Source organism: Lates calcarifer, linkage group LG24, assembly GCF_001640805.2.
Source record: "Lates calcarifer isolate ASB-BC8 linkage group LG24, TLL_Latcal_v3, whole genome shotgun sequence".
Lineage (NCBI taxonomy): Eukaryota > Metazoa > Chordata > Actinopteri > Centropomidae > Lates > Lates calcarifer.
In genome coordinates this window covers 4,277,070-4,304,892 of record NC_066856.1, presented here as the reverse complement: position 1 = coordinate 4,304,892, position 27,823 = coordinate 4,277,070, and the positions used below count along the sequence as shown (strand labels likewise).

The 27,823-nt window shown below is 40.6% G+C and overlaps 1 protein-coding gene across 3 annotated transcripts in view; it reads right to left on the bottom strand.

Annotated features, from left to right (window-relative positions):
* The window catches only part of LOC108881552 (microtubule-associated protein 4), a 110,789-nt gene that overhangs the window by 43,834 nt on the left and 39,132 nt on the right, over positions 1–27,823 (bottom strand). For 2 of the 3 annotated variants that reach the window (XM_051066604.1, XM_051066605.1), the window contains 2 exons: positions 19,600–19,713; positions 15,420–15,608 (listed from right to left, as the gene is read on the bottom strand). In XM_051066604.1, coding sequence (XP_050922561.1) covers positions 15,420–15,608; positions 19,600–19,713 — 303 coding nt within the window. Of the gene's footprint in view, positions 1–15,419; positions 15,609–18,415; positions 18,503–19,599; positions 19,714–27,823 lie in introns of all 3 variants that reach the window. The other variant, XM_051066603.1, reaches the window with a different exon arrangement.

Below are 27,823 nucleotides of genomic sequence, written 5' to 3'. Positions count from 1 at the left end.
GGATTATTTGACTACCTGATTTATTTGTCAAACCTCAGAGCTGAATCTAGTAGGATTTCAAGACTTCTTGCTTGTAACTCGACAAAAAGTGACATGGTACCCAGAGGAAGAAGAGTAAGTTGTGAGGTTAAATGCTGTGGTCCAAATAGTACAACTTTTGTTATATCTTCTCTGTCATCCAATAATTTTGTTAAATGCTTAGTTTCTCAATGTAGGTGTCATCTGCATAACATTGAAAAGTGATGTTGTGATTCTGGAGCATATAAATAGAGAAAAGAATGGGTCCAAGTGTAGAACTTTGGGACACCACAGGATATGACATCAACATGTATAGCAACAAAAAAAGTGTTAAACAAACCAAAGTACGTTTCATATTTTAGATTTAGACCAAGAGTCAACGGCACACGGTACTAATTTTAAAAATGTTGTTGCATTGCCTTTTTGTCTATTAAGATCTCTGCTGGTAGATTAATTGGCAGTGCTGCCTCTACTAGCCTGACTGTCTGGTAACAAACCTTGCAAAATGATCTTGGTCAGTAATACATTAACAAAATGAGCATAACATTCATTGATCACAAACAAACATTATCATATGAAATAATGGCACAGTAGAGTTGTTTTTTATGTCCATGCCATAGTTTTGTGTATATATGTATCAAACAGAAACTGTGCCATCAGCAAGTGCGTTGTCAGTGTAGTGTCTCATTAACTCCAGCATCTGTTGCCGTTCCTACGGCAACAATAACTGATCCTTAGTCTCTATAGCAACCCCTCTTCCCTGTTCTTTTCCTTCCTCTTGTCCCTCCCATAAAAGCACTTCATGTCTATGTCTTACACCAGAAACTTGAAAATACCAATCTGACCTTTATCAACACTTCATATAGAAAGCAGTACATTCTGAAACCATCAGCTAATTGTTATGTTAAGCATCAAGCAAACCTCTATGTGTCTGTTTCACAGTGAGAAAATCAGGTTAAAGAAGTAAGTCACTCCAGTGAAAAATGTTGTGAAGAGCTTCATTATCACATGAAGACTTTCAACATACTTCAGTTGTCTAAGCTTGTTTGTGTATAACCCTCTGAACAGAGCTGTTTTCAGACACAGTTCTACCAAACTGAGGTGCTAAGTGGACCATTCTTCGAGCTGCTGAGGCATGAAGGGCAAGCTGTGCACAGTGCTACCTGCTCATCTGCCTGTCTAGCAGTCTGTCTGGGAGTACTGCATCCTCTCAAAGCAGTAAGAGCTGCTGGTTTAACGTTAATGTTGCCTCCAATCTCAAAAATGACAGGTTCAGTTTTTATGGTGACATCCACATTGATGGAATAAGAAAATAAATATGTATGATAAGATAGTCAGTTAAGTACTACAGCATATGATAGTAACTTACTATATAAGAGCCGTAATATACAGAGATGCCAAGTGAAGGAAAGAAAAACACCATTAACTGTCTGAGTAGGGTGATGCTCCACTAGTCTGAGTCTGAGTCACTGAACTCTGGAGGGATGAATTCCATTCTTCCAAAATGTTTTGATGTTGATGTTTTGATGATAATAAATCTGTAGAACTAAATCACAAAAATAAGTTGTCATTGCCTTTCAAACCATTCAATAAAACCTTTCAAAGTCTCAAAATTCCAATCTGGGTTCATCTGGGTTGTGAACAGGTGACAGAAGGCCATGCTGTAGCACTCACATATTGCTGTCCCATACTAGTCAGAAATCCCTCCTGTATGAAGGATCTGCATATATAATGTTTCCCTACTCTTTTCATCAGGTTATTCCTTTCAGTTGTCACCATCTCAACTCCAACCTGTCTTTTCATTTATGCAGTGCCTCTATGAAAAGCTAGGCACACATGTAAATAGCATGCTAGATTGCTTTCCCTGTGCTCCTACATTAAATAGCAAAAATAACATAATGAACTTTATGTTGACAATGGCATGACATGGTATATTCAAAGGAATTTGAGAATACCTTACTGTGTGTCTTATGTCTATAGTACAGTATTGAGAACAGATGACATTTAAGGGATCTGTCTATATATCCATCTATTTATATATCCATTTATATGCATATATCTAACACAGTTTTTCACAGTTTTCTCTTTTATGTGCCTTTCAATCTACAAGGTCTTAAGTTGATGTCTTACCTGTCTGAATCTTTATGTATGCCTGTCTCCTTCTCTGTCTGCCTCTGAATCCATAAATCTCTTTCCTATCTAAACCCTCCCACTGCTCTGTTTGTTTATCTCTCTGTTTGCCTGTCGATCTTCTTCCATGCCTCTGTCGGTCTTAAATTTTTCTGGACACTACTTTGCCTCAAATCTGTCTGTTCCTGTTGTTCTGTTTTCTTAAAATCTCTGAGTCTGTCTGAAGTCTGCCTGCTTGGGGAACGGCTAAGCTTATGCTACTGTCAGATACTTTCGTCTAAGCATCTATTTATAGATATGTTTCTATTTTACAAGAGCTGAATCTACAAAATAGGTTCTTTTTAAAACTCTTGTACACACAAAGAACTCACATGCCAAATACAGAGTATGCCTTTGCTAAATGTAACTTACAGAGTGAACCTGTCTGTATTGTAATACAGAGTAAAATAGGTTCAATATGTTTGTGTTGACACTAAAACATTGTTTTTCAAATGCAAAAAATATATTACAACCCTTGGACTAAAGCGTTCAGACGTACAACCAAGCTATAGCACTGGTGATACTAAATTTATTTTAAAATATGTGACACCCATTTAGGGAAAACTGACTTTTTTCTCATTCCCTGAAAAGCTGACATTTTGGAATTACCTTGACAGGACACTGGAAACATACTGTATATAGTAATATAGACCTACTTGTTAACTCACCTGCTGCCTAAGCAAAGCTTCAAAGATAAAGTTGCTCTACTAAATTGGAAATCAGGTCAACTTCTTTTTACAGAAGAAAAGTTTTATATAGATCAATGGAATTCAGTCTCAATAAACTTTTTTAAAAGAACAAAACTAATTAAACTTCTGATGGGGGGTAGAAATAAGAGTGGAGATAATATTAATGCAATAAAGTGTGACTAAAGTGGAGTAATGATGTTGTTTACTGTATGCAAAGAACTGCGGTACTGGGAGACATGAATGTTGGCTCCCTTCAGATAGAGTTTCAGCACCATGGACAGAGATTCCATTTTCTCCTAAGGGCAACAATTTTAACACATAAAGGTCAGTTTAATAATCATATTAGCATTCAACCTGTTAAAACAGTATATGTATGAAAACATTTGAGAAAAAAAGCATTTCATTTTGCATAAGATCAGTAATATGCTGGTGCTTAAACTAGCTAAATCAGGTGTATGCTGACAAATTGGTCTTTAGATATGGTTTGGAAGGGTATTTGAGTCACCACCTAACACCATCACCTGCTAGCTAATCAGTGAAGTGGATTATCACTGTTGGTTTCTATTTCTGTTAGATGTGAAACCCAACAACCTTTGAGGAAAAAATAAATAAATAAATAATATAACAATAAAATAAAGAAATAAAGAAAATAAAAGTTATCCATGTTTCACAGGCATACAGAAGTAAAAACCATTTGTTAACAAAAACAGTAGTCCTTTAGAAAAGCAACAGGAATAACTGCATATTCAGAGCTGTTTGAAATGCAGGAGACTCCACTACAAAACTCACTGAAATCTCCACTGACTGAGATGATACAACTGCCTTTTTAAAATGTCAATATCAAAATTTATTAAATCTCAAGCACAGCCCGTACAGCTAGCTTGGGGCCATCTCTGTATGGGCTGTGAAACTGCTGCTGAAGCATGGTACATCATCTGAAAAAATAACCCAGACTGACTCACAGTCTTGTCCTACAGTTAGCTGTTGGATGTTACAGTGGCGCCAACAAGGCAAAATCCCAACACATCCCCCAAAGCCGTCAAAAGGCATTAGCTCATCCTAGTTTAGGGATGGGGCCATACTGTACCAATGTCCCTTGCGGGCTACCATCTAACAGCCTGTGTCTCAATGAAAGGAGCCTAAACAATGGCAAAAAACACTATGTGGTAAAAATAGACTGCTGATACAGTATATTCACGCCTGCCTGCCTTTTGAGGATTTGTGTTTGTCCTCAAATAGCTTGATGACTCAGTTGTGTACTGTATGTGTAACTGTGCAGAGAGACAGGAGCACAGTGGTGGTGTATTTGTGTCTGAGAGGAGTAGTTTTGGTGGTGAAAGAGAACAGGTAATGTTACAATGTGGCCTGAAAGTCCCTCCTGGTTATTTTGGTGCCACTTCTACTTTTAAATAGCAGGAGAGATAATCAGAAATGAGACAGAGGGCGAAAAGAAAGCAGTACAGCTAGCAGTAATACCTGTTTTATTTTTCTGGCTACTTAGTGGCTAGCAGAGCAATCTTTAACAAAATACTGATAAATTATCAACTTATCAAATAGTTTTGTATAGCTACTGTACTCACACATCCAACAGGTTGAGTTCAAAATGATCATTCATTTGCAAATATTAATGGCCACCCAGAAAATTCACTCTCCTTTTAGGTCTGTTTTGGTCCCCACCAACTCCTGAATATATGGCTCTTAAGCTCCCAAATGCTCCACTATGTTCACTAGCTAGTTGGTAACTGGCTATGTGCTGTGTGGTGCTGAACAAGTAGCATACAGTGGGTTTATCAGTGATTTTTTGCTGAAAACAGCTGAAAACAAAGCTGATGAGAGTGACCACTTTAACATAACTGTTAATAAAAAATACTTATTAGTGCAGTTGTAAGTCTATTTCATGTGGTGGTGTCTTTGCCTTTGAATATAGAGTATTTATGTGTATAGCTCTGTAGGTGATGTATGAATGTTTACTACAAAAAGATGTGCAGATGGTTGTCACGTACAGTCAGAGGTAAGTCCTGGGTTATCGATTAATAGCCTTGCCTGTAGGTGATAAGGTAAACAGATAACCAGACACAAAAAAACACCTTAAAGCTTCATCAGTTCATGCTGGTCTGACTTTTAGAACTAACATAATCCAGACTTGAAAATACAGCAACAATAAATTAGACCTTTCAACTTTCATATCAAGGTTTTTTCCTGAATACTTCTCTGCACCTCCTTCTATCTCCTTCCTCAGTTTTCAAACATAAATCTCCCTCAGGTTTACATTGCTCTCCATCTCTGGCTAGGCTTATCTCTTTCATCTTTACTCTTGTATATACATCTCTCTCACATCACAAGATGGTTTTAAAATTGTCCTTATCTATTCCCTTTCACCTTTGCATATCCCTACATCAGTCCCACAGGTCTTCCACAACATTCTTTCTCATCCCTTCATTCTTTGCCTCTCTCTCCTGTGGTGCATGAACATTTTCAATCCCTTCACTCCTCTTTTACATCCTTATATTTCCATCAAAATTATTTGAAAGTCTCTTTTTGTTTCTAACTGTTCATTACATTTCAGCAGTTGTTCTTTTTCTCTGTGTCTGCCTCCCTCCTCCTCACTGAACTGAACTCGCCTTTCTCTAACCTTCCAACATCTCTCCTCTTGTTTTCTATTGTGCTCCACATGCCTCCTTATCTTTTGTACAAGACTTAAGTACCACTCTTGCTGACAAAGACCCACCCCTGGACATTGACAAAAGGTCTCATTACACGAAGGGAAAACAGAGCCAGCTGTGTTCAAGCATACTGTGTTGTTATTCTTCTCTCTTATATGTATTCACATTCACTCAAGCACACACATAAGCACCAAAACACATGTAAAACATAATGTGTACTTCATGGAAATCAAATGAGATGCAAGACAGATGCTGCCATGTGTCTTACATGGTGGTGGTGCCAAGTTTGTTGCAGCATGCACAGAAACATGCATAGACCCACATGTCACACACAAAAAAAATCCACATTTACACACAAGACATAACCACTCTGTGTATAACAGGGATTAAAATTCGACCCAGCATGCATAAATCCAGCACCCTATTCAGATGTTTCATCCATAAAGCTGCAATACTGTATATTTTTATCTATGTAACTTGGAAGTGACAAAAATACCAATGCAAGGCCCTCTGTTCTTGTGGAAGGATATGGGGGACATTGATCAAAGCTGCTTAATAGCTAGGTTCAACACTCTGCTGTTCCTGTGGTGAGCTAAAGGCTGGCTTACTCCTCATTACAGCCTCCAATGGGAGGCAGGGACAGGAAGTGTTGAAAGGAAGGACAAGGAAATGAATCCTCTGGAACTCTGTATCTCCATAAATCACAGCAGTACACACAAAACACTTAAGCCCTTCTGGAAAAGGCCACACATACACATTTATGCAGACACATAAACATGCACTTGGTGCACATGGTTATTCACATGTGCACAAATGCCAAAATGCATTTAGATATATACTTAAATAGCTACATGGATGCATCAGTTCACATGATAAAATACTGTACATGTGATATCCAAACACCCACTCACACACAAAAGCAAAAGTGTCAACCTATTACATTTTTTAGCTACCATGCCTGCCTGCTGTAAACATTATTATTTCCCAGTCTGCTGAAATCCCCCCTCAAACACTTCTACAAATTCATTTTACATCAAAAACAAGAGCTGGACAGGAAGCCGATCAACAGCTCTGTCCCTTGAATCTTATAACTCAACACAAACAACGCAACTGTTATATTTTTAAACGTTCATCTCTAGCTGGTATGAACATTACTATTGCCCTAGTCTGCTGAAACATCTTAATGAGTCAAACTGCTACAATTTTATTTCCCCATTAAAAATGAGCCCTTGAAAACCAACCAACAGCTTTAATTTGTTTTTTAATATTATTGCACAACTCAACAAGTCTGATTTACATTGGGTAATACTAATGCCAATCTATCTCTCCATACACCTTCTGCCTCTTATCTCAGGTCCCAAAGCATCCCCATGCCAGATGGGATATGTAACCCCTGCAGCATATCCTAAATTTGCCACTAGGTATCCTCCAAAATGAAGTCTACTTTGAAAATGCTAGAGGAGTCAAGGAGGCATCCTTATCATATGCCCCAACCACCTCAACCATCTCATTTTTGGATGAAAATTCTACCCCAAAGTCTGAGCCCCTAGCTGAGGGTGAGGGTGAGGGATGAGAAACTATTTTGGCTTTGGATACACATCTGTGATTTCATTCTTTCAGACACTATCCAAAGCTCATGATCTAAGGTAAGGGTTGGAAACACAAGTGTCACAAACGCAAGAAGAATGACAAGGAAGCTCTTGTTACATGTGTACAGAGCATGAATGGCTTGTAGCAAAAGCCCAACAACCCCTAGGTGCTGTGGCAGCACCTCATTTCTGTTCTTAGCAACAGCCACGTTGCTGCTGATAGCGCAGTCAAGAAGTACACAATTGTTTGTGTTTTACATCAGTCATTGTGTTAATGCACAAAAAACACAACAAGCCACAAGAAGAATTAAAATAGGACTCACCTACGGTGGAGAAGCAGCCGATGCAGCAATCATCATAGAACATGGAAAGTAAAATCAACAGAAAACAGCAATTACCATTTGACATTTTTTGAAAGTTATCATCAGGAGACACACCAGGATGTGAACTGCTGATGCATAACAACAGAGGTGAGTTAACATGACACCAACAAAGCCTTTTCCTTCAAACCTCTTTTCTAGGGGAAGTTGTAAAGAAACAGGCAGCTAGTGAGGAAAATTTAGTTAATTGGATACAGGAGAAAGAAGAGAGAGTGACACCTCACCCCTGGATGCAAAAGAAATGGAGAATGATTACAGTGTTAACACATACACCTGGACAGAAGTGAAAAAGAGAAGATTGGTGTTGATATGGTGAAGATGCCTAGTCGTGTCACTAAAGAGAAAGACTCTGTTTGGTTAGTAGTAGCACACCTGTCAACAGCAACACTGTTAATTATGAGAACATCACAGCAGAACATCCCAGCAGTGCATCATAGGGAATCACAGCTTAATGTCAAGCCAATACACAGCCCCAGTCAGTCAACACTTGAGCCCATGCGTTAGTCACTCACAAACAGACCAAATTGGACAAGCCAAGAAGCCCCAGCCAAGATTTTAGACAAATGTGTCCATGCAAGGGACAGTACAAAAGGGTCTAATTATCCATCTAATCCCCAATGAGTAAAAGTCACCCAAGCAATAAATCCTGCCCAGAAAAAATATATTTGAAATTAATTTCAAATATCTGAACTAATCAAGCTGGATGGTAAGATCATGCAAGACAATAAACCAATTGTCTTTTTCTTTTAGTTATTCTTAAGTTAACCTATATTTTGTCCAGGGCTGACTGCAACCAACCTTCGATGGTGGGGGCAAGTGGAGGGACCACAGCTGGTTCTTCCATAGGATCAGCAAAGCTGGGAAAGAAGGGCTTAGCTGCAGGGTTAAGACCAGATCCTGGAACTGCCAGAGGGGATACCGATGGTGGGGAGGAGGGGCTGATGACAGGGGATGCCTGTGGAGGGAACTTCTTAGCTCCAGGGGAGGTGGGACTCTTTACAGAGGATGAAGAAGATGAAGAGCGAGACTTCTTGGGTTGTTTCTGGGATAATTTGTCATCTTTGTGCTCCTTCAGTTGGAATTCCTGTGCTGTGGTTTTGGGGGAGCGGAGAGGTGCTGGACTTGGGGTGTCAAAGGACAAGCCTAAGAGTAACGGATGACCTGAAGTGCTCACATCAGTGAAGTCAAAAAGCTCACTGTTGCTGCTCATGTGTGAGTCGTTCAGGAGCCATGAAGCATCAGAAGGTGAGAGAGGTGGGGCTGAGGCTATCACTTCTTCTTTTGGTGAAAGGTGGGGGCTTGGCTGAGAGGCAGGGCTGAAAGCTGAGGTGTCTCCCTCAGGCATGCCTTGCACACAAGACTCTGAACTGGTGTTATCAAACATCCCACTGTCAACCATATCACCTCCTGTTGCTTCATTCTCTGAAGAGAAAGGTGGAGAAAAGGCCTGACTGCTGTTGCCCAAGCTGGCATTTTCGGTATCCATCAGGAGATCAAATGAATCACCAGTGTGAGCAGCCATGGGGAGGGAACCAAGTGGTGCATTGTTGGTGGTGGAGGGCATTGTGAATGGAGCCGCTGTGGCTTTCAGCTCACTGTTCAGGACCAGGGGGCTAATAGAAGGAGCTGTTGGGGAGAACAGGTCTTCAGACAGAGGAGCAGGAACCAGACTTTCTTCCTGGGTAGACCTCCTTTTTCCAGGTGTTCTGGCTGGTGTCCATGTCTGTGAATGAGGGAGCTGCACTCCCTAGATCCATCATTACCTCATCTGTGATCTGAGATGTTGCTGCAGACAAAGGAACAAACGGTTCCGCCATCACTCCCCACTCTTCTGGAAGCTTCTTCCTGCTCTTTCCCCTCTTCCCCCGGCCTCCGCTCTTTCCAAGCTGCTCCTCCCAGCCACCCTCTCCTCTATCCCGCCTTGGGCCAATCCTGTGGTAGAACTCCTCTGGTGGGGGAGTGTTTTCACCCTGTGCCTGCATCTCAGGGTGAACCTTGCTCTCAAGGTGTTCATAAGATCCCTCATCTTTCTGTCGCCTTTTCTTCTTCTTCTTCTGTTTCCGGTCTGATCCATCTCCCTCCCTTTCATCGCCTCCAGCGTAGGCGGTGCTCTCTCGGCTAGGCCAACTGTCAGGTGGGTCATCAGGGCTGGCTGCAAGATGACCTGCATGGCGACTGATCACCGTGGAGACACTGGGGGTGAAAGGGAGGTCTGTCGGAAGGCAGCCAGCCTGGTCTGGCCAGCAGTCGCCTAAGGCACCTTGTTGTGGGTGAAGAGGGGAGAATTTAAAGTTGGGGGAGATGGGTATGTGCATATGAACTGGTTCCCTTAGTCTAACTCAAACAGAAAATAACTGAGAAAATTTTGAATATATCACAAAGAGACATTCTTAAATAACAAAAAGATCATTACTCGCAACACACAAACATTCACTAAAATAATATTATATATATTATTAACAAGTCCTAGAATTCTATTTTATAATTATAGTGACTATAGCTATCCTTGTTATTTGATGAGATAGTGGGAAGCCTGAAAAGATGACAAAATGGATCAGACACAGCAGAAAAGCTTCTGGAGGGATTCAATCCAAGGCCAGAAGGGGTGGATGTTGTTCCAGAAAGCCAAGCCTTAATCACTACACCCTTTGTGGACATGAACTGCAGACTGCTTTTTCTTTTCTTAATCTGTTGCCCTTCATTGAAGCAAGTAAGGAATGTTTGTATTTTTGATCATCTTAAAACAGTACCAGATAATAATCCTTTTGAAAATCCAAGTTTTAAAATTTCTTCTGTATCAGTGCTGACTGCATGAATGAATGTTTGGAGGAATCAAACACATACACTCTTACACACACAAACATGCACTCTTATGCTGGTAAGCACTGAATTAAATGATGTAGAGAAGTGGTACTTTTGGGTGGCTGACTCACTGCAGCCTTGGGGTCTTGTATGCTGAAACTACTGGGCCGCAAAAGAGCTGTGTTTGAAATCAAAATAGGGATCGAGAGTCAGGGTTGTGTGTGTGTGGAGAGAGAATGTGTGTGCAGAAATAAGTATGTTCAAGTAATACATATGCAGTGTTTAACATGTACACATAACATGGATACAGAGACAGACACACAAAAAGAAAAAGAATGGTTAATGGTGGTATAGAGAGGAGGTCAATTACAGGCAACGATGCTGTAACTAAAACTGCCTTTTTTTGGTTTTGGGACATTGTATAATAAAGCTTAGGTCTCAAGGGCAATTATGGTGAATGGCAGTTGTCAGGTTGAATTCATTCTAGATGGAAGGAGGTAATAAAGGGAAGAGAAATGTGAGGTAGATGAGAGGGAACAAGAGCAGAGGAAAAATTGCCCACTGAGACGGGGTTGGTCTTATACTTTGGCCCAGTTTGTTTCAAGTTTTTAGTTATATATATATACACACACACACACACACACACACACACACACACAGAAGAACAGCTAAAGTGGAGCAGCTGTCAGGCCCCATACAGTACTGTGGCTCTCAAGAGGGCCATACTTCATATTAACAAACCCATGACAGAGCTCTGCACAGTATGCTATATGTGTGGTAAGTGGGAGAGGCAGAAAAAGACATCAGCCAAATCAAGAGAATCACTTAAATGTTGTGTCACACAATCTCATTAGGCTGGGGGAGCATCAAATAACAGCCACCCCACTGCATGCACATATACTGATGTTACTGTGTAATTCCAACAGTAGAACAATTATGAATTACAACAGCAGCACGCAAATTGGCTAATGTCCTTTTATTGTCAAATGGCACTTTAATCAAATGCTATCAGACACTGGAATAAGGCTCAGGCTTTTGCCTGGGGTGTCTGAATCAATTTGTTAAATATCTAAATTAAGTAACTCTCAAATTAAGAGATGTATAACAATTTCCCTTTAATGGCTTTTGAAATATTCATTAAACAAAGTGTAAAAATGCAATTAACAGCTCTTCCAAATACAAGCACACTGACCGAAATGCTGTGAAAACAGCAAAAGTAACACTCAAATCAAAAGTGTGCTCAAAAGCAGTGCTCTACCATCCACCATGCAAACACTTGTACTGCATACAAAGCAGCTGCTGGGCAATTTAATGGCCTAAGAATGGGCTTTAAATTTCCTTCACCTACAACAACAGCATAAGTCTATCTAAGCCAGAGAGCTCAAAGAAGAATATGCAAGGATCCACACTTCCAGGCAGATTTCAAGCCACTGTTCTCCTGAACTCACTTAGAGCAAGTCTTAAAACATTTTTTGGGGTTCTTCCCTTATTTCTTTTCCTTTTTCTTCGGCACTGCTCTTGCATGGTGATTCTACAGTATGACATATATTGCATTTGATAGAGGTCTTTTACAATTACAAGTTGATAGAGGCATACTGTTTGAGCACTGTGGTTCTTACATTTTTCAGCATTTGATATTTGTAGTGTCAATGATTCAGTGTCTAATTCAGGGTCTAGTGTATAAGCAATAACTTTTCAAGGTCATAATACATAATAAACATAATAATGTGCTGACAAAGACAGTGAAGAAGAAAACATAGCTATCAACAATGCAGGATTTGAAATATAAAGATCAGACATCAAAATTATTTTATCTATGAGGAAAAGTACTTAGCCTGTTTCTTTGACCTCAAAGACACACACAGTGTGTTTTGGTGAGAAACACTAAATGCAAATATGAAATGTTTGTATAGAAGAAATCTCCACAGGGCAACTTTAAGGGTATGGAAAACTAAACCAGCAATTTGCTGTGCAGCGAGAGTGGGTCTGAAACATATGACCTAAAATCTATCTGATAGAGTGTTGGCTCACTTCTGATATGTTTGTCCTGATTAATTCCAGTATGACCAATTAAATGGGCCATCTGGTCATCTGGTCTGGATTTCTTTGTGGTTCTGTTTAGAGGTCACTGGTTGTGGTGGCTATTCTTAGTTTAATTATAAGGAATTCAGATCATTTATACACCAAAAACTGCAATATACTGTAAATATATTTAGGTCAGTGAGGGATTCATAACGTTGATAATTCAGTAAATCTGGTAAATTTGATTTACTGTTCTGCACTACATTGAGGTGTCGTTCAGAGACATGACAGAATCCCTCCAGGTTTTCATAGATCTGCACTCGGCATCTTGGGAAGAGGGAAAGGGGAGTTTGTGGTTGTCGCATTGTTGAGTCACTATGTGTTGCCTAGTAGTTGCCACACATACCAGTAGACAGATTATGCATGCACACACACACAAACACACACACTCACACACACACACACACACACACACACACACACACAATCTTACAATCAGTTTGAGGGTAGCAGCTGAGGGGTTAACAAGCAACAGTCTCCATTTTCTATGCCTTCATCACTTGTTACAAATTGATTGAGAGGTTTGTGAATGAATCATCTCCATCTGCTGCAGAGTGAGTCAAGCTGTGACTCTGCTAGCTGCAGTTAAACTGAAGCACTGCTGAGTTGTAATGATTCACACCTTTCTTTGGTCTCTGGAGGTTTATATTTTAACTGCAGGGGGAATCAAAACAAATCAAACCCCCGGTAATGTAAGATCACCTGAGCATGATCAACAATACTAATACTGTAAATAACCTTTACCCTCCAGTTCCCACTGACTGGACTGCTCATTTCCCTGCATCGCTTCAGGGCTTTACAGTAACCTAAATTCTCAAATAGTGGCTCGGACCTTTGTTTACCTTAATGGCGAGGCTTTCTTTGGAACAGATTTTTATTAGATTAAAAGCCTTGATTCCTAATAAACATGCATCCCTAATTAAAAAATCTTTCAGTGACTCAATAGGTACAATCCCTATCCTCGTCTGTAAGCTTTCAATTTGAAAAATTTGCAAGAACAACATGTGGTATTAATGAAAATTTATCTTATACTGAATTTGAACTGGGAAGCCATTATAAATAAATGGCTTTATCTGTGCAGGACCTGTCCTTTAAAAAGACAGGAAAGGATAGCTGAGAATGAGCTATCAGCTAGATCTAAGAAGAGGAGTAGGACCTGTATTTTTAGGCACTGTTGCACAGTTCAAGTTTATGTGGTGCTAAGCAAAGTCTAACAGCTGTGTATTCACCAAATGAAGATGTAACACCTATGATATTTTTGTCCTGCTCTTTTTAATACACAGACACAGGGGGTTCTGCCACCTGCGGTGAACCATGGGGGCTCAGCTGCTGTGATGCTTTGTGCATGGTTCCACTGGCCACATGGGATGTTAACATGGCTCTACTAGATGACACAAGTCACAGCATGGTGACAACTACAACTCCACGCTCTCTAGGATCAGATGTGCATTGAACTGGAGAGGAGCCCTATGGGGGGAGGTTAGAGAAGGCAGTGGTGGGTGATGACAGAGTGGACAGTGAGACACACAGACACCCTCTTTCTGCATATACACACACAAATTCATATACACGCACACAAACTCAACACACACATACAGTATATGAATAGAAGCCATGGCATAATGGCTCGCCCTATACATGTCAGCATCAGATGTGCATTGACTTTGACATGGATGACTAGAGCTGCTGAAGTGCATGTACAGGGGAAGCTATAGAACAGGAAAGAGAGACAGCTGATCTATATACTGCACCCCTCTGTGGAATGAATTGTGCAGCACATATATACCATATACCTATATGATCCTGCCTCTTATATTTTACAGCACACATTTTTAAATAGTTACTGTTGTTAGATCATATGTGGTAAACAAAAATAATATAAACACTTCATTATTCATTATTCATTCAAGGATTATTAACTTGAAGTACCACTGTCACCACTACAATAAATTATAATGTGAATGGATATCAGTAGCATTTGTCAATGACTAAAGGTTGGTCTGGAAATCAGCACTTTGATATTGCAATTTTCAATGCAAAAAGGGACATTTCAACACAATTAAAAAGTAAGGTAATACTGTCTGTGACTGTGGAGAAGGATCAGTCAAAAATGAGTCACGTTATTTATTTGATATATTAATATATAAGCTGCAATCATGGAAAAATACACGATGCCAAAACAGTGCTCCATTTAAGGAGTGTAGTGTTTTCAGTAGTCACAAACTGATCCAGTTTGGTGGACCTTTATCATTGCCATTACTGACCTCACTCAGCCTTATGTGATCAATTCGAACTAAGCAAAATTCAAGTTTTCTCTCCTGCTCTATTCACTCCTATTTTTATGCTGATACTAAATAATTACATCCTGCAGGGTTAACCATTATCAAACATTGCCTCCATACAGTTCTGTTAAAGCTTTGGAAGATTATGTCACACATTTTTCCTCTTACAAAGTTGAATTTGTAACCAATGCCATAGCACTGGGAGGTTGTTTTAAGTCATTGCATGGACTATGTAAGGCAGAACATGATGATGTGTCTCTCGTTATGACGATGCCTTGTAGCAACACAATTACAACAATATAATTTAAATAGTATTCTGTATCTGCCAGTGTGATGTTTGGGTAACAGAATTGTTGTTAGGGGAGAACATTTCAGATTGATGCACAGAGTTGGAGCTTAGGTTATGTTGTCAGCTCCCTGTGATTTAACACTTACATATATCAGAGGTTAAAGACACCACAATATTTTAGTGTGAACTGGACCAGCTGGGAAAGTCTCACAAAAAAGCAAGTAATGTTGTCTCCTCATCACTTCTGTTCAGATGCCCCTGAGCAAGACACATAAACTCCATTTGCTCCAATGAATTTGAGCTTCCAGCAGTAGCAGACTGGCTGCAATGAGTAGCTCCCAGGCTGATATATGTACACAAAGTCAGAGTATGAAGCAGAGCAAAGTTGAAGAAGAGCAGTTTTCTTTGAACTAGATACATGTCTGTGTCGTTTGAGTTAATCTGCATGTGTTTTACCTGCTGACAGATCTGCAGGGCTGCAAGGAACCTGAGGTTCGGGCAGCATGGGGTTGTGCTCTTTTGGGGCGTCCAACCCTGCCAGAGGTGTAGGATGCTGGGGTTCAGCTATACTTGGTGGCCTGTCTGCTTGGAGGGGTGCAACTCCCAACTCCACATTGACCCCCATCCCTCCAGGTTGGGAGAAACCTAAGTAGGCAGACACACAGATAAACAGGGTCAGTGTTAGAGATTCTCTTAGCATTGATACTACAGTTGTTAAAGATACACAGTGAATAAAGGAATTCTAGGTACTTTATTCATCACAGCATAAAAAAAAAAATCAAAGAATTACTGTACAATGAAAAGCAGGGACAGAGCAAAAGAAAAAGAGAAATGAAGGACTCAGACAACACAACATATACAATTTGAACACTGTCATCCATTACAGCTGTGTGAGTGTATTTATGGTCTGAATATGCACAGCACGAGTGAGAAACATTTGCAGAGCCTGGGTGATATTAGGAATGTGTGTATGTCTACAGTGTGTGTGTTGTCTGAGTAGACATAACAGAGTGAAATTAGTCAAGATTGTGTTTGTGCATGAGTGAATGGTGTGTAAGCTAAATTGGTGGAAAGTGGGCTACAGAGTAATTTGGAGGGCATTCATTGACAACTGTATGTGTAGTTTTATGAGAATGTGTGTGTGTGTGAGTGAGTGAGTGAGAGAGAGAGAGTATGTGTGTGTGGGTTCAAGCCTGAAGCAGTAATTCGGTGGCCCAGCGACGACAGGTCTCATTAAGGCTACAGTGAGAGCTGGGTTTGCAGAGGTTGGCAAAGTGAAAGGCATAACTCAGCCTCATAGCTCATACTGTGTGTGTGTGTGTGTGTATGTCACTGTAGAGCACCAGCAGACACCAAGTCAGTGACAGCAACAGCTCTGTATGCAACTAACTACCTTTGCCTCACTTTTTATCAGGATGGATTTAAGTTGGATTAAAGGTACATTTTCTTTGAGAAAGGAAATCTAATGAGCGAAAAGATCTCGGTACTGAGATATAATTTACCTCAATTGATTAAAGGTTAATGCAATTCAGGGAGGACATTACTGACATGATGCAGAAATTGAAACAAAGTACTTGTTTGCATATAGTTAGTGATGATCTTTCCTGATGTAAGAAACCTGCACTGAAGAATAATTTTACATACATCGTCACAGAGGTTGAGAAGACCTCATCTTCTTATTACAGCAACACTGATGATTCTGTTGCTAACATACCTGAGCTGCTTCCCATTCACAATGCTAAAAGTTGACACGTAAGAAACAGATATATGTCTGTGATTGGTCAAACAACAACCAATGCGGAGGTCCTCTTCAGAGCTCCTTCAGCTATGTAAATGACCTGTTGCACTTCAAATCAGCATCTTGAGTTTTAATGATGTTATGTCTCTGCTAACTAGACATGCTACACTCTGACTACTTAACACAGAATCAACCTTGCAAGGTAGAAATGTCATGGCAACAAACAGGTGAGGCACTGGTTTTGAATAGAAGACGGACTGGTTAATCTGCCAAAGTATTTAGACACAGAGCTTTAAACTATGTTTAATTCATCAGTTTTTTATAATACAAGCTTTATTGAGTAAATTTATGTCTGGTTAACCACCCCACCTTGATTAAAGAGTAGTGCACAACAATAGCTTTTCTATATCGCTGAGATAGTGCTGCAGGACTGTGAGCTCATTCCACACTAAGAACAAACTTCAACAAGGGGCACAAACATGAGATTTATACTTTACTGAAAGTGTTTTAAATATTTTCAGTTTTACAAGAGAAAAGATGTAAATGATGAATATAAAATGAAAGACTAACTAACACCTCCATAAAAGAGCAGCACGCAGCTGCTTCTCTGAGCTTTTCTGTGTGAGCTACAGGGCTTTGTCTCTGCTAATAATGTGAGCTAACTATCTGTTCTTGCAAGGAAAAAACTAATTTATGGACTAACTTTGCAATTCCACTGAAAATGTGCAGTACAAATACAGCAACAGAACCCACCCAGACACAGGGAGAACATGCAAACTCCACACAGAAAAGCCCCAGGCTCAAACCCGGAACCTTCTTGCTCTGAGGCGACAGTGCTAACCACTGCACCACCGCCCCTGAAGGAATTAATGTTACTTTAAATCGGGTATCTTTGTGTTCAGTTGATATGCTAACCATAATAATAAGTTCAGGATTAGTGCAGACTGTAAAACTACATCAACTGATGCAAATAATATTTTTGCATTCAAGTGTTAACAGCCACTCACTCAAGCTATTATCAGTGTTTGAGTTTGGCTGGCTATATTCAGTTTTGGATTGACAACCATATACACTAAGTAGAGTCTTTAATTGTCTTTAACACATAGCACAGAGGAGAGTTAGTAAGGCATTACAGCCTGATCTGTGCAGGTGAACAGAGCTAATCCTGTGAAGAACAGCAATTGTAACTCTACACAAGATGTGACACCAAAAAAATAGTAATCAAATAACTATAATGTGACTAAAACTTCATCAAAAGACTAACTCTACACCAGAATAAGATGCCAAACTTAATCATTAGCTCCAGACCACTGTGCTACACTACAGCACATTCTGCAATTAGCTTTATTCTCCACATCCTTATCTCATGGTATCAAACTTACCCATAACAAACAGAAATGCATACTAGATACATTTTCCTAAAGGTGTAAACTTTTATCTGTCTGTTGTTTTTTGTTCATCATTATGTTAGAAACTTAGAAAACACATTTAAAAAGAAAAAAAAAAACTGTGATCCAACTAATCAGTATGTACATAAAGGCACTGGATGGGCAACAGGTGTTACAACAGGAAGTGCTATAATAAAATTACTGCTGGTGTTTCACTCAGTCAAGAGTCCATTATGAATGAAATCAGTACTTCTGCTATTAGCATAGTAGTAGTACCAATGTGAGTGTGCAGAGAGGCAGTTAAAGGAAAATAAAGCAAGCAGTACCTGAGAAAGCTCCCATCAGGCCAGCATCCATCATTTGGGCAGAGGTGGTCTGAGAGCCCAGAGGATCTGAATAACCTGCCATGGAGGCTGACAGGAGGGAGGGAGAGAACAACAGGGGGGAAGAGCAGGATAGAGAAGTACACAAGCAGAAGAAAAGAGAAACAGTGGTAAGGAAGATGATGGATGGGTGGGTGGATAAATAGATGAGGTAGTCAATGGAGAAAAAGAAGGAATAGATAAGTGGGAGGTGTGGGTTTGGCATGAATGTATTAATAATTTAGAATAGATGAGGTGCATGTAGACAAAGAGGAGAAGGGAAACAGAAGGCAAAAAGGCATTGAATCAAAAACAATATTTTCTATATTTTATACTATATAAGTACAATATTGTTTTGGGTACAGTACTGCAGCCCCAGAATAAACTGTACATAACTGCAGAAAATCTGCCATGTTGCTAATGCATTTATTTAATTTTGAAAATGTATTTACATAATAGCTACTGCTGAATGTTTCTCTGTTTCTCTTTGTTTTGCTTTTTTGCCTTTGTTTAGTTGCACATCTACATTTGTATCCCGAGAGCTAAAAACAACCAGAGCCCATACTCGGCCAATAAAGTTGACTCTAATTCTGTTGAGATGGAAATAGTCATTATTGTTATTAATTGTCCTAGAGGTGGAATGACGTCATTCACTTTGGAAGTCACCAGTCAAGTTCTGGCTGAAGTCCAAGTCTTAAACTTGGTGTTTCGAGTCCTGCAGTTTTTTAGGGGCTGTCTGCTGGTGTGCACTGCCAAACACACCTTCCCCTTCTGCTCCTGTAATGTGATTAGCTGCTGTCAGACTGATTCAAAATTCAAATGGCGTCATACTTTTTCACTTGCTTATTGAGAATATTAAGTCATTTCATGTCAAGTTAATCCAGTTTAAAGTGAAGTCACACGTCATTGATAATGAGTAAAACTCGAGTCAAAATGCAGCAAGTTCAATTATTCACCTCCCACTTATACACCTGTTTCATTGCTCATATTTAAAACTTAAAATGGCCTATTCAGACACAACAGCACCATACACAACACCAAAAAACTATTGCTGCATTATCATGGAAGCAGTAGTTTCTCGAACATGCTTTATTCATTTCATTACATTTGGAAGTGTTACTTTTGACTGTTGTTCTTGAGCTTCGTACCTGATAAGAAGTCTGTAGCCAAGGCCTGCTTCTGGTCAAGTGCAAGTGGCCGCACCTCTCCCTGCGGCTGTGGGCGTGACGTTGATGTCTGTCCCCCCGAGGTCAGCGTAAAACCTGCAGTGACAACATGGATCATAGGACATCAGTTCCCCCTCCTTGCTGATGACGTGTTACTGTACAACCCTAATTTAATGACACGAGGCTATTGAAATCACACTCCGCTGAACACAAATACACACACAAATTCATACTCACTCATACAGCAGGCATTTACAAAACATAAACAATTCCAATTATAGTAGGCTCTATTAACCCACATGGACACTTGCGCATGCACCTGCACTCTCACCTGCCAAATTTCCTCCCAAAAGCAGATATCCCAGTCCCATACAACTCAACATTCAGTGGTGTGTGCTATGTGCTGCTCAGTGCCTCTGTCTCTGTCTGTCTACACTGCAGCCTCAGCTGGCTCTGAGCTACTAACACTGTGAACCCCCAGTCACACACACACACACTAGCACACAATCGCCACACAAAGAGAGAGAGACACACACACACACACACACACACACACAAGAATGCAATCGCAGTCGGGGAGTCTGGGTTTGGTGTGACGTTTCACTGTCTGTCTGGTTCAGGTCCCTGGCCCCGCCAGCTAGCGCCTCCCCTCGCAGCCCACTCCCTCCCTCTCTACTCCTGTAGTCACCCTTCAACTCTTGTGCCAGTCTCCAACCAGAGGTCCTGAGTGGACCGCAGAGGCTGGACCCCCGACTGGCTGATTTAATGTGGCTGTTTGGGTGTGAGGGGTAAAAATGGAAGGCGAAGAAGGCGAATAAAGAAGGAGAAGGGAAGACACGTGAGGGTCAGGGAGGAAGATGGAGGGACAAGTGAACTAGGAGTTATAGAAGGATGGCAAAGAATGAGAGAAAAGCATGAAAGAGGATTTACAAAATGAGTAAGGTAAAACAAGACAGGAACCTGAAGAGGAAAACAAGGAGTGATGAATGAAGGAAAGGACAGAAGATGGATAAACAGGAAGGAAGTAAGGAAGAGGAGTAATGGAGGGAGGGGAGGAGCGGAGGAAAGAAAGAGGGAGGCACCAGTGGCAACCCTCTCCCAGCAGCATCCACAGAGGGTGACAGTGAGACAAACAGACAGGACGCCACCCAGAGTCACAAACGCTTCCATATATCAGACACACACAGAGGCCATGGCGGGGTGTGCGTTGTCTGTCTCGACAGGACGCAGAAAACATTCCGTCGGCAGGGTCACTGATTGATTCAACACTAGTGCAGCAGTGCTTGTCCTCAAATTCTGCCTGTGTGCCTATCTTTGTGTCTCTCTCTCTGCCTTGTAAACAAAAATTTGGGGGAAATAACAGGAGACTTGCAAGGTCACAGCAGACTTCCCTGGCCAAAACAAGCACACCTACATGCACTGAGCGTCTCCTGCTCTTCTTCGTTAAGTCAGTGAAGCAAAAACGTTGCAGGAAACCAGGCGGATGTTTCCCCTGCTGTGCTGTGCTGCTGTCCAAGGTGCTGAAGTCAGACTAAGCAGCTTTGAAAGGGCGGTCAGGGGCACTGGTATGAAAACCTTTAATACGTATCCCTATTTGCATTTTCAGCCCTTACTGAACCATGTGGGTTGACTCGGGTAGATCGCGGTCTTATTTAAAGCGGTGGCCAGAGGGTGTTTCTGTATCAGGGGGGAGAGGCAAGTTCCACAAATGCGGTTCTAGCTACTCAAAGCTGGTAGCTGTCTGGTAGGTACCCATCACTCAAAGAAAACATCTTCTGGGCAAAATTAGCAGCCATATTAGCAGATTCAGTTCATACAACTGGAAAGGTAGAGGAGGTGCCTATAAATGTGGTATTTAAAAAACCATAATATCAGAAGTTATGACTTTGCATTTGCCAAGTTAATTGCTGAGATCTGGGAATGCAGCCACATTACATAAAGTTGGACAGGGCAAGAAACATGAGCAAGAAGACACTTTAGACAATCTCTCAGGTTAGTCAAACTTATTTTGTTGGAAAATCAAAGTTGAATGGTGAAATTATTACCCAGCTTCTCCATTGTAAACATCTATCAGACTTTCCTGGCTCGGGTTACAACCCACTGTGCTCACCACAGATTTCCTGCACCATGAGGGATTTTACAGACATTTCAGTTGTGCAAAATAAAGCGGTTTAAATCAATGATTCCTGACCCTCTTTGCACGACATACTCCCACAGAGTATGAGATCAAGATGCTTTATCAAAACCCCCTGGTACTGGGATGGGATGGCTAGGGTATTACATCCATAAACACATCACTGTTTAGGCTTAGTCTCTTTTTTTAATTAAATTGCATTCATACTTTGCAAGGAGTTGTTGAAATAACTGGGCCATATTCTGTGAAGTCAGCCTGGCTAGCAAAGATTCTGGAAACAAGGTAACAGCCGTTCCTGAAATCCTGGTTGCTGACCTCTCCTGGGTCTTACCTCATTGAATTTTGTTATAGCAATGTTGCTGTGTTACCAGAATTACAATGAGTACATCATTCTAACTAATAGAAATGACCAGAACTACACAAGACCAAAGTTTAAATAAACTAGAATGATCCTTTAACTGAAGAAAGTTTTGACCATGGTATCAGTAGTCTTCATGTAAACTGGAGTTTTCATTAATATCAGACATGAAACTAGGTATAAAATTCTCCAGTGGGCTGAATTTCTTATATAACTGCTTGACTTTCTGTTTGTCTGGTGTGGAACAATGGTATTTAAGAAATTTAGGGCTTACGCTTTTTTTTCCTGTCAGCAACTGTTATTGTTCCTGAGGCCTTCTTCTAGCTCAGACAAATTTTGGGGGGTTCAGTTCAGTCCAAAAGGGAAAATTTCATGCAGAATTCATGGTCTGCACTCTGCACTGTGTTTAATGCACCGGTGGTGAACTGCTCAGGTTGAAAGAGGGAGGAAGACCAACTGCGATGCATCAAATGTGAGTTTGTGTTTGTGTGTGTGTGTGTGTGTGTGTGTGTGTGTGTGTGTGCCTTTTTTTTCCCCTGGAACATGTCCCACAAATTCTTCCTAGTAGGTGAGTCAGTGCTCAACAGGAGGCTCATTACAGTGTCATCAGTCATCATGACTACCTGACCTTTAACAACTGCCGCCTTCTAGACCAGGGGAGATAATCACTACTGGGCTTCTGTAGCATTGCTGAACTTTGGCAGCACTTTCACATTAGAGCACAGATAACCAGCATTGCTAACTCCAAACTTCAGATCTGATCTGTAATGTACAGTTTATATCCTTGCCAAGATCTGCTGCCATTTCATGAGAGAAATACCTGTAGGATTGAGAGGTTTTTATAATTAGGGTCAGACTTGTGCACGTGACATGGCCACTACCAAGTGATTGCAACGAGATGATGCACCACCTGACCCATGTCTCCTACCATGTCTTGAGTAAACAGGCTGTGAGTGGACATCACTAGTCATCAGACATCATCAGTGGTGTCCTGTATGATGGTGTTACCAACACCATATAATGCATATTATGAATGGTGTTTAAATTGCTTTTGTAATTATAATCTTATATTCCTCCTTAGGATGACTTACTACCCAACGCTTATAAATAAACAACATCACATGGGTTGAATATGGATTCTTGGGTGAAATGTGAAAAAAAGTACCAGAGGAGAAAATGTGTGACCACATTCTTGAGAAAAACATCCACCTACCATTGTAAATGTCATGTGACTCCACCTATTCCTGCCACAGTATCTCTAATCACCTGTCAAAAAGCTACTGATGAGTTTTGGCAGAAGTAACTTTAGCCTAGTTAGCAAGGCTACTGAAAAGCAATGTATGGATGCCTTATATTAACTAAAGCATTGCTGATGGGACATTTAAAGCTTCAAATTTCTGCCTCACAAAACATCTTTATAGGTCAAACTTGCTAACCTTATGTAACCCTAATTATCTAACTGGTAGACAAGGAGTTGACCTTGGCCTCTAGCAGGCAGTACCACAGAAGTGTGACTTCTGCCACTAAGAGTTAAATATCTGATCCTGTGTTTAGTGTGAACTAAATTTCCAAATTATGTAAGAGCTGCTGCTGCAGGGAGGTTGCTGACCTCAGTATGAGGACGAAGTATTGCAAGACAGACTGGAGCAGCTCTCAGTTTGACGGATGAACTTTATCATCTCTGAGGCATCTGAGGACGTGCACACACACACACTAAAAGCTACTCTGCTGTAGCTGCACTAATGTGGACAATCAAATGCGCGTGCACCCCCACACACTAGAACACAGTAACTCACACAAGCACACTCAAAGTACACACTCATGCTCAGACAGAGAAAACACACGCGCAACATCATGGCAGACAGACAGACAGCCACAAAGTCAGACCTCATGGTGGACAGTTGGCTGACCTGACAGAATAAAATGGATAAGTATAGCATAGAGTGAAAACACACACCACACACACACACACACACACACACACACAGAGTCTTGCCTAAACCTACTCATGCATGGACAAGTTGAGGAGCCCTTTGAAGAGGGTTGTTCTGAGGACAAGCAGCAGATTCAGGATCAACTGAGGAGGTGGCACAGGGGTTAGTGGAGGAACGCTGTCATTCAAACTTTGTCGTGATAACATCCCTGCCATCTGAAAAATGTCATAGTCATATTTCATGATGGCTCTATTCATGTCACATTTTCACCAGCTGATTACACCAGAGCATTCGAGAATGAAATCATCACTTCCTGCTCACCATTTAATCTCATTTTTTAACACCATATATAGTGTTTTAGAGATATTATGACAGTGGGGCATAAGACATGCAAATCCTGTACTGGCTAAAGACTGTGCCAAGCTTGAGCATATTTTTTGGTCCTCCTGTGTGATGACTCATTTTATAGTAATTCCCTAAAATCAAGGGAACAAAAATAGCAAAGATATCAGCAAGACATGTTTGACCTGGCAGCAACTGAGTCATTCTGTAGTTGATGCTAAATATATACCCTCAATTGCCCAACATTATGTACAAGCTTTACCATTCCATACCTACAATTCTGCAGCTATGACCAAACCTCCCTTTAGGGATAAATAAATGCATCTACTCATAGTAGCTGTGGTCACACTTACACAGGAGTTAATCATTCTGGCTGAAACCTTGGACCTACGCTAAGGTTGGAAGGTGCCCTTGAATTTACATGAGGTTGCAAGTTTTTGTTCACTAACAGATGCAATGAAAGATCAAGAACAGGAAAGTTGAGATGTCAGTCATTCACAGTCTGCACACACCTACACAGTCCTGAGGTCTAATCAGGCAATGTTAATGAGAACACCTGTGAGGGTAATTATGGGTATGTACAGCCTTTAATTCAAGTTTTAGAAACTGTCAAATGCAAGTGTGACACTTTTCTAGAAAATATTTGAGACGATAAATAGCAGTTATATTCATATGTGTTGGTTTTAGGTTATTTTCTTCTTCCCTAATAAAACTGAATGATAAATGATACACAGGGCTGCTGTGTCTGCACATACTGTATGGTCACACAATGCTACCACTGGTCCAATTTTTGTGTCATGCACATTTAGTACACTCTTTGGACTCTATTGGCGCATGTGGATGTCTGCACAGGATCCATGCAGACCCATGTGGTCTTGTGCAATTTACGTCATACAGACCCTTATGTGCATGAAGACGAGGAAAGCCTGAATTGGCCTTGACATAGTATCAAAGGAGCAACTGTGATCTTGTACTGTTCAGCCAGCTAGAGTGACCCAGTGCCAGGCCTGGGCCCAAACAATGGGCTTGTCAGGACAAGACGCAAACACACACACACCATCACAGTAAAACATAGTGAGACGCTATGTGGGAAGGTGGGAAGCTGCTCACTAAAATTTCATTGTACTTGCACAAAGACAATAAAGATTCTGATTCTGATTCATAGTGAGAGGCTCATAAAACAAAAAGAAGAAGAAGGGGACGATGCCACTAATGTAGACTAAATGAAATTTAATTTACTAAGGATTAGTATAATTTACATCTCTGGACTGTCTCTGCACCAAACTATTCACTTAATACAGGTCAGCAAAGGTGTCCCCATCTTCCAGCTTGTCCTGCTGACAGTTTGGTACTCTCTCAAATATTTTAATTAGCCTTTATTTACTTACATAGAGACAGACATTTATTCCTAGATTCACAAGTTCCCTGATTAATGTAAACTCAACACCTCCTCTATGTTGACCTGTTGTTTTCATAAATTCAGTATCATTTCCACAACTTTTCTGGTGTTGTTCTATCAGTACAATAACAGAGTCGAGTCATACTCACCACTCTGCACACGCTCTCTCTTTAAAGGAAAAGTGCTACTGACTAAATAAAATTATTTAGTTTATTCTATTTTGCCAGTTTTTTGTCCTATCATCAGTGAAAGGTAACACTTCCAGAGGATGTGTCACATTAAAAACCCTCCAGTGACTCAGTGGGGCATAAATCCATTTTCCTTGTAGGCTTACATTAGCGTAACAACAATAAATCTAAATTGAACAATAGTTCATCTTAAAGTGGGTTTTACAGTTGTATGATCATTACTCAGCAAGTCTATCCTAAGGTAACCCAGCTTGTAGTCCGTTCATATGTCCTCTCACACAGCTGATATTCTGTGGGCTAGTCTCTGTTCTCCAGCTGACACAGCCTCAGCCTGTTCCTCGGCCCCACTCTCCTCTTTCCTAGATGGGACAGATGAACCATACTGACTGGGTCAGGGCTACCACAGGACCAGGAGCCAAAAAAAGCACATTAATAGTTCACTGGTAAACAAGGTTAACCATATTAAACATGGCTGTTTAATGAAGCCCATGTCGTTGCGCCACTTTTCCTTGAACCTCTGCTGTGAGTGAGACTATATATTAACTCTTTGATCAAGTAGGTGCCCTCTGGAAATAATACCATGGCCTAGTTTGGATCTTTAAGGAGCCAGGATATAACTCATATGATGTACTGTACATATCTGACAGCTTTTACATTAACATTATAAATTACCATTCTGTATAGTAAACTTAAAGAGCAAGTAGACAAGATGTTCTTTCTGAAACCCTCCTCAAAATTTCTCCATCAATTTGGTTCATTTGATTATCATTACAGCTTACTGCCATTTAAGCTAAATACCAAACCTGGTCGCTTTTCAATCTATTTCTATTCTAGATTCAGCATGGTGATTTAGATTAGACAGTTACCAAAACTGTCTAATCTGGGATGAGCCGGCAGGATAGGCAGAAGTCCTGCAGCTGTCCTCCAGCTGACCCCAGCCTCTCCCTGCTCCTCTGCCTCAGCCTCAGCTCCTCAGGCTGGGATAGACACTCTGAACTGGCTGGGTCAAGGCCACCGCAGGACCACAGGCAGCACGGTGATGGTTCACCGAGAGGACAGAGTGCTATTCTTTGGCGAGGACAAAAACATCCAGAGTGTCCTGTTGATTCAGCTATGACAGGGCATTAATCATGAACCTTGAGTCAGCCAGTAGGTCCCTTTCTGTCCACCTTTACCTGCAACTGCCCTCTAAGAACTTTCTTAGAGTCTGAATGTACAAGGCTTTAGAGTACAATTAAACTGTTTTTAGACCCAAGTCTGGTCTGTGCCTTTGTAGAAGCATGAAAAGTATTCTTGTATTAGTCCTGATTCCTTCCCAGAACATTCAGCCTCAGTGACATACTGTTTAAAGTCTTCCTCCAGTGGTTCTGTATGTAGGGATCTGACCAGTTATTATAGAAGATCAAAGCTTGGCCTGGTTTTATTTAATCCAGCCAGCAATTCTTTAACTTTTCCAGCTCCCGCTGCAGCAGTAGGGGTATGTGACACAGACAATACAACCCACATCGACAAAATGCCAAAACCTAAATCTACAGTATATCCAGGATTCTCTTTTAGGTACATGTCAAGAGGGAATTCTGATGCTGTAGTCATGTATATGACCAAAGAGACATGGTAAAAAAAAGGGAAATAAATAAATCAAATAAAACAAAATAAAATAAAAATTTAAATGTAAATTTAATATGTAGTGTAAATGTATAAATGTATATTACTCATCTGTCCCAACTACCAGGTACAATCAATTTTTCTGACTTTGTTTTTTTGGGTTGACTTTTTCTTTATTTTCATCAACATAATTACAAATGTGCTCTTAAGTTAAAGCATGCCAGCTTTGTGTGCTGTGTAAGACAG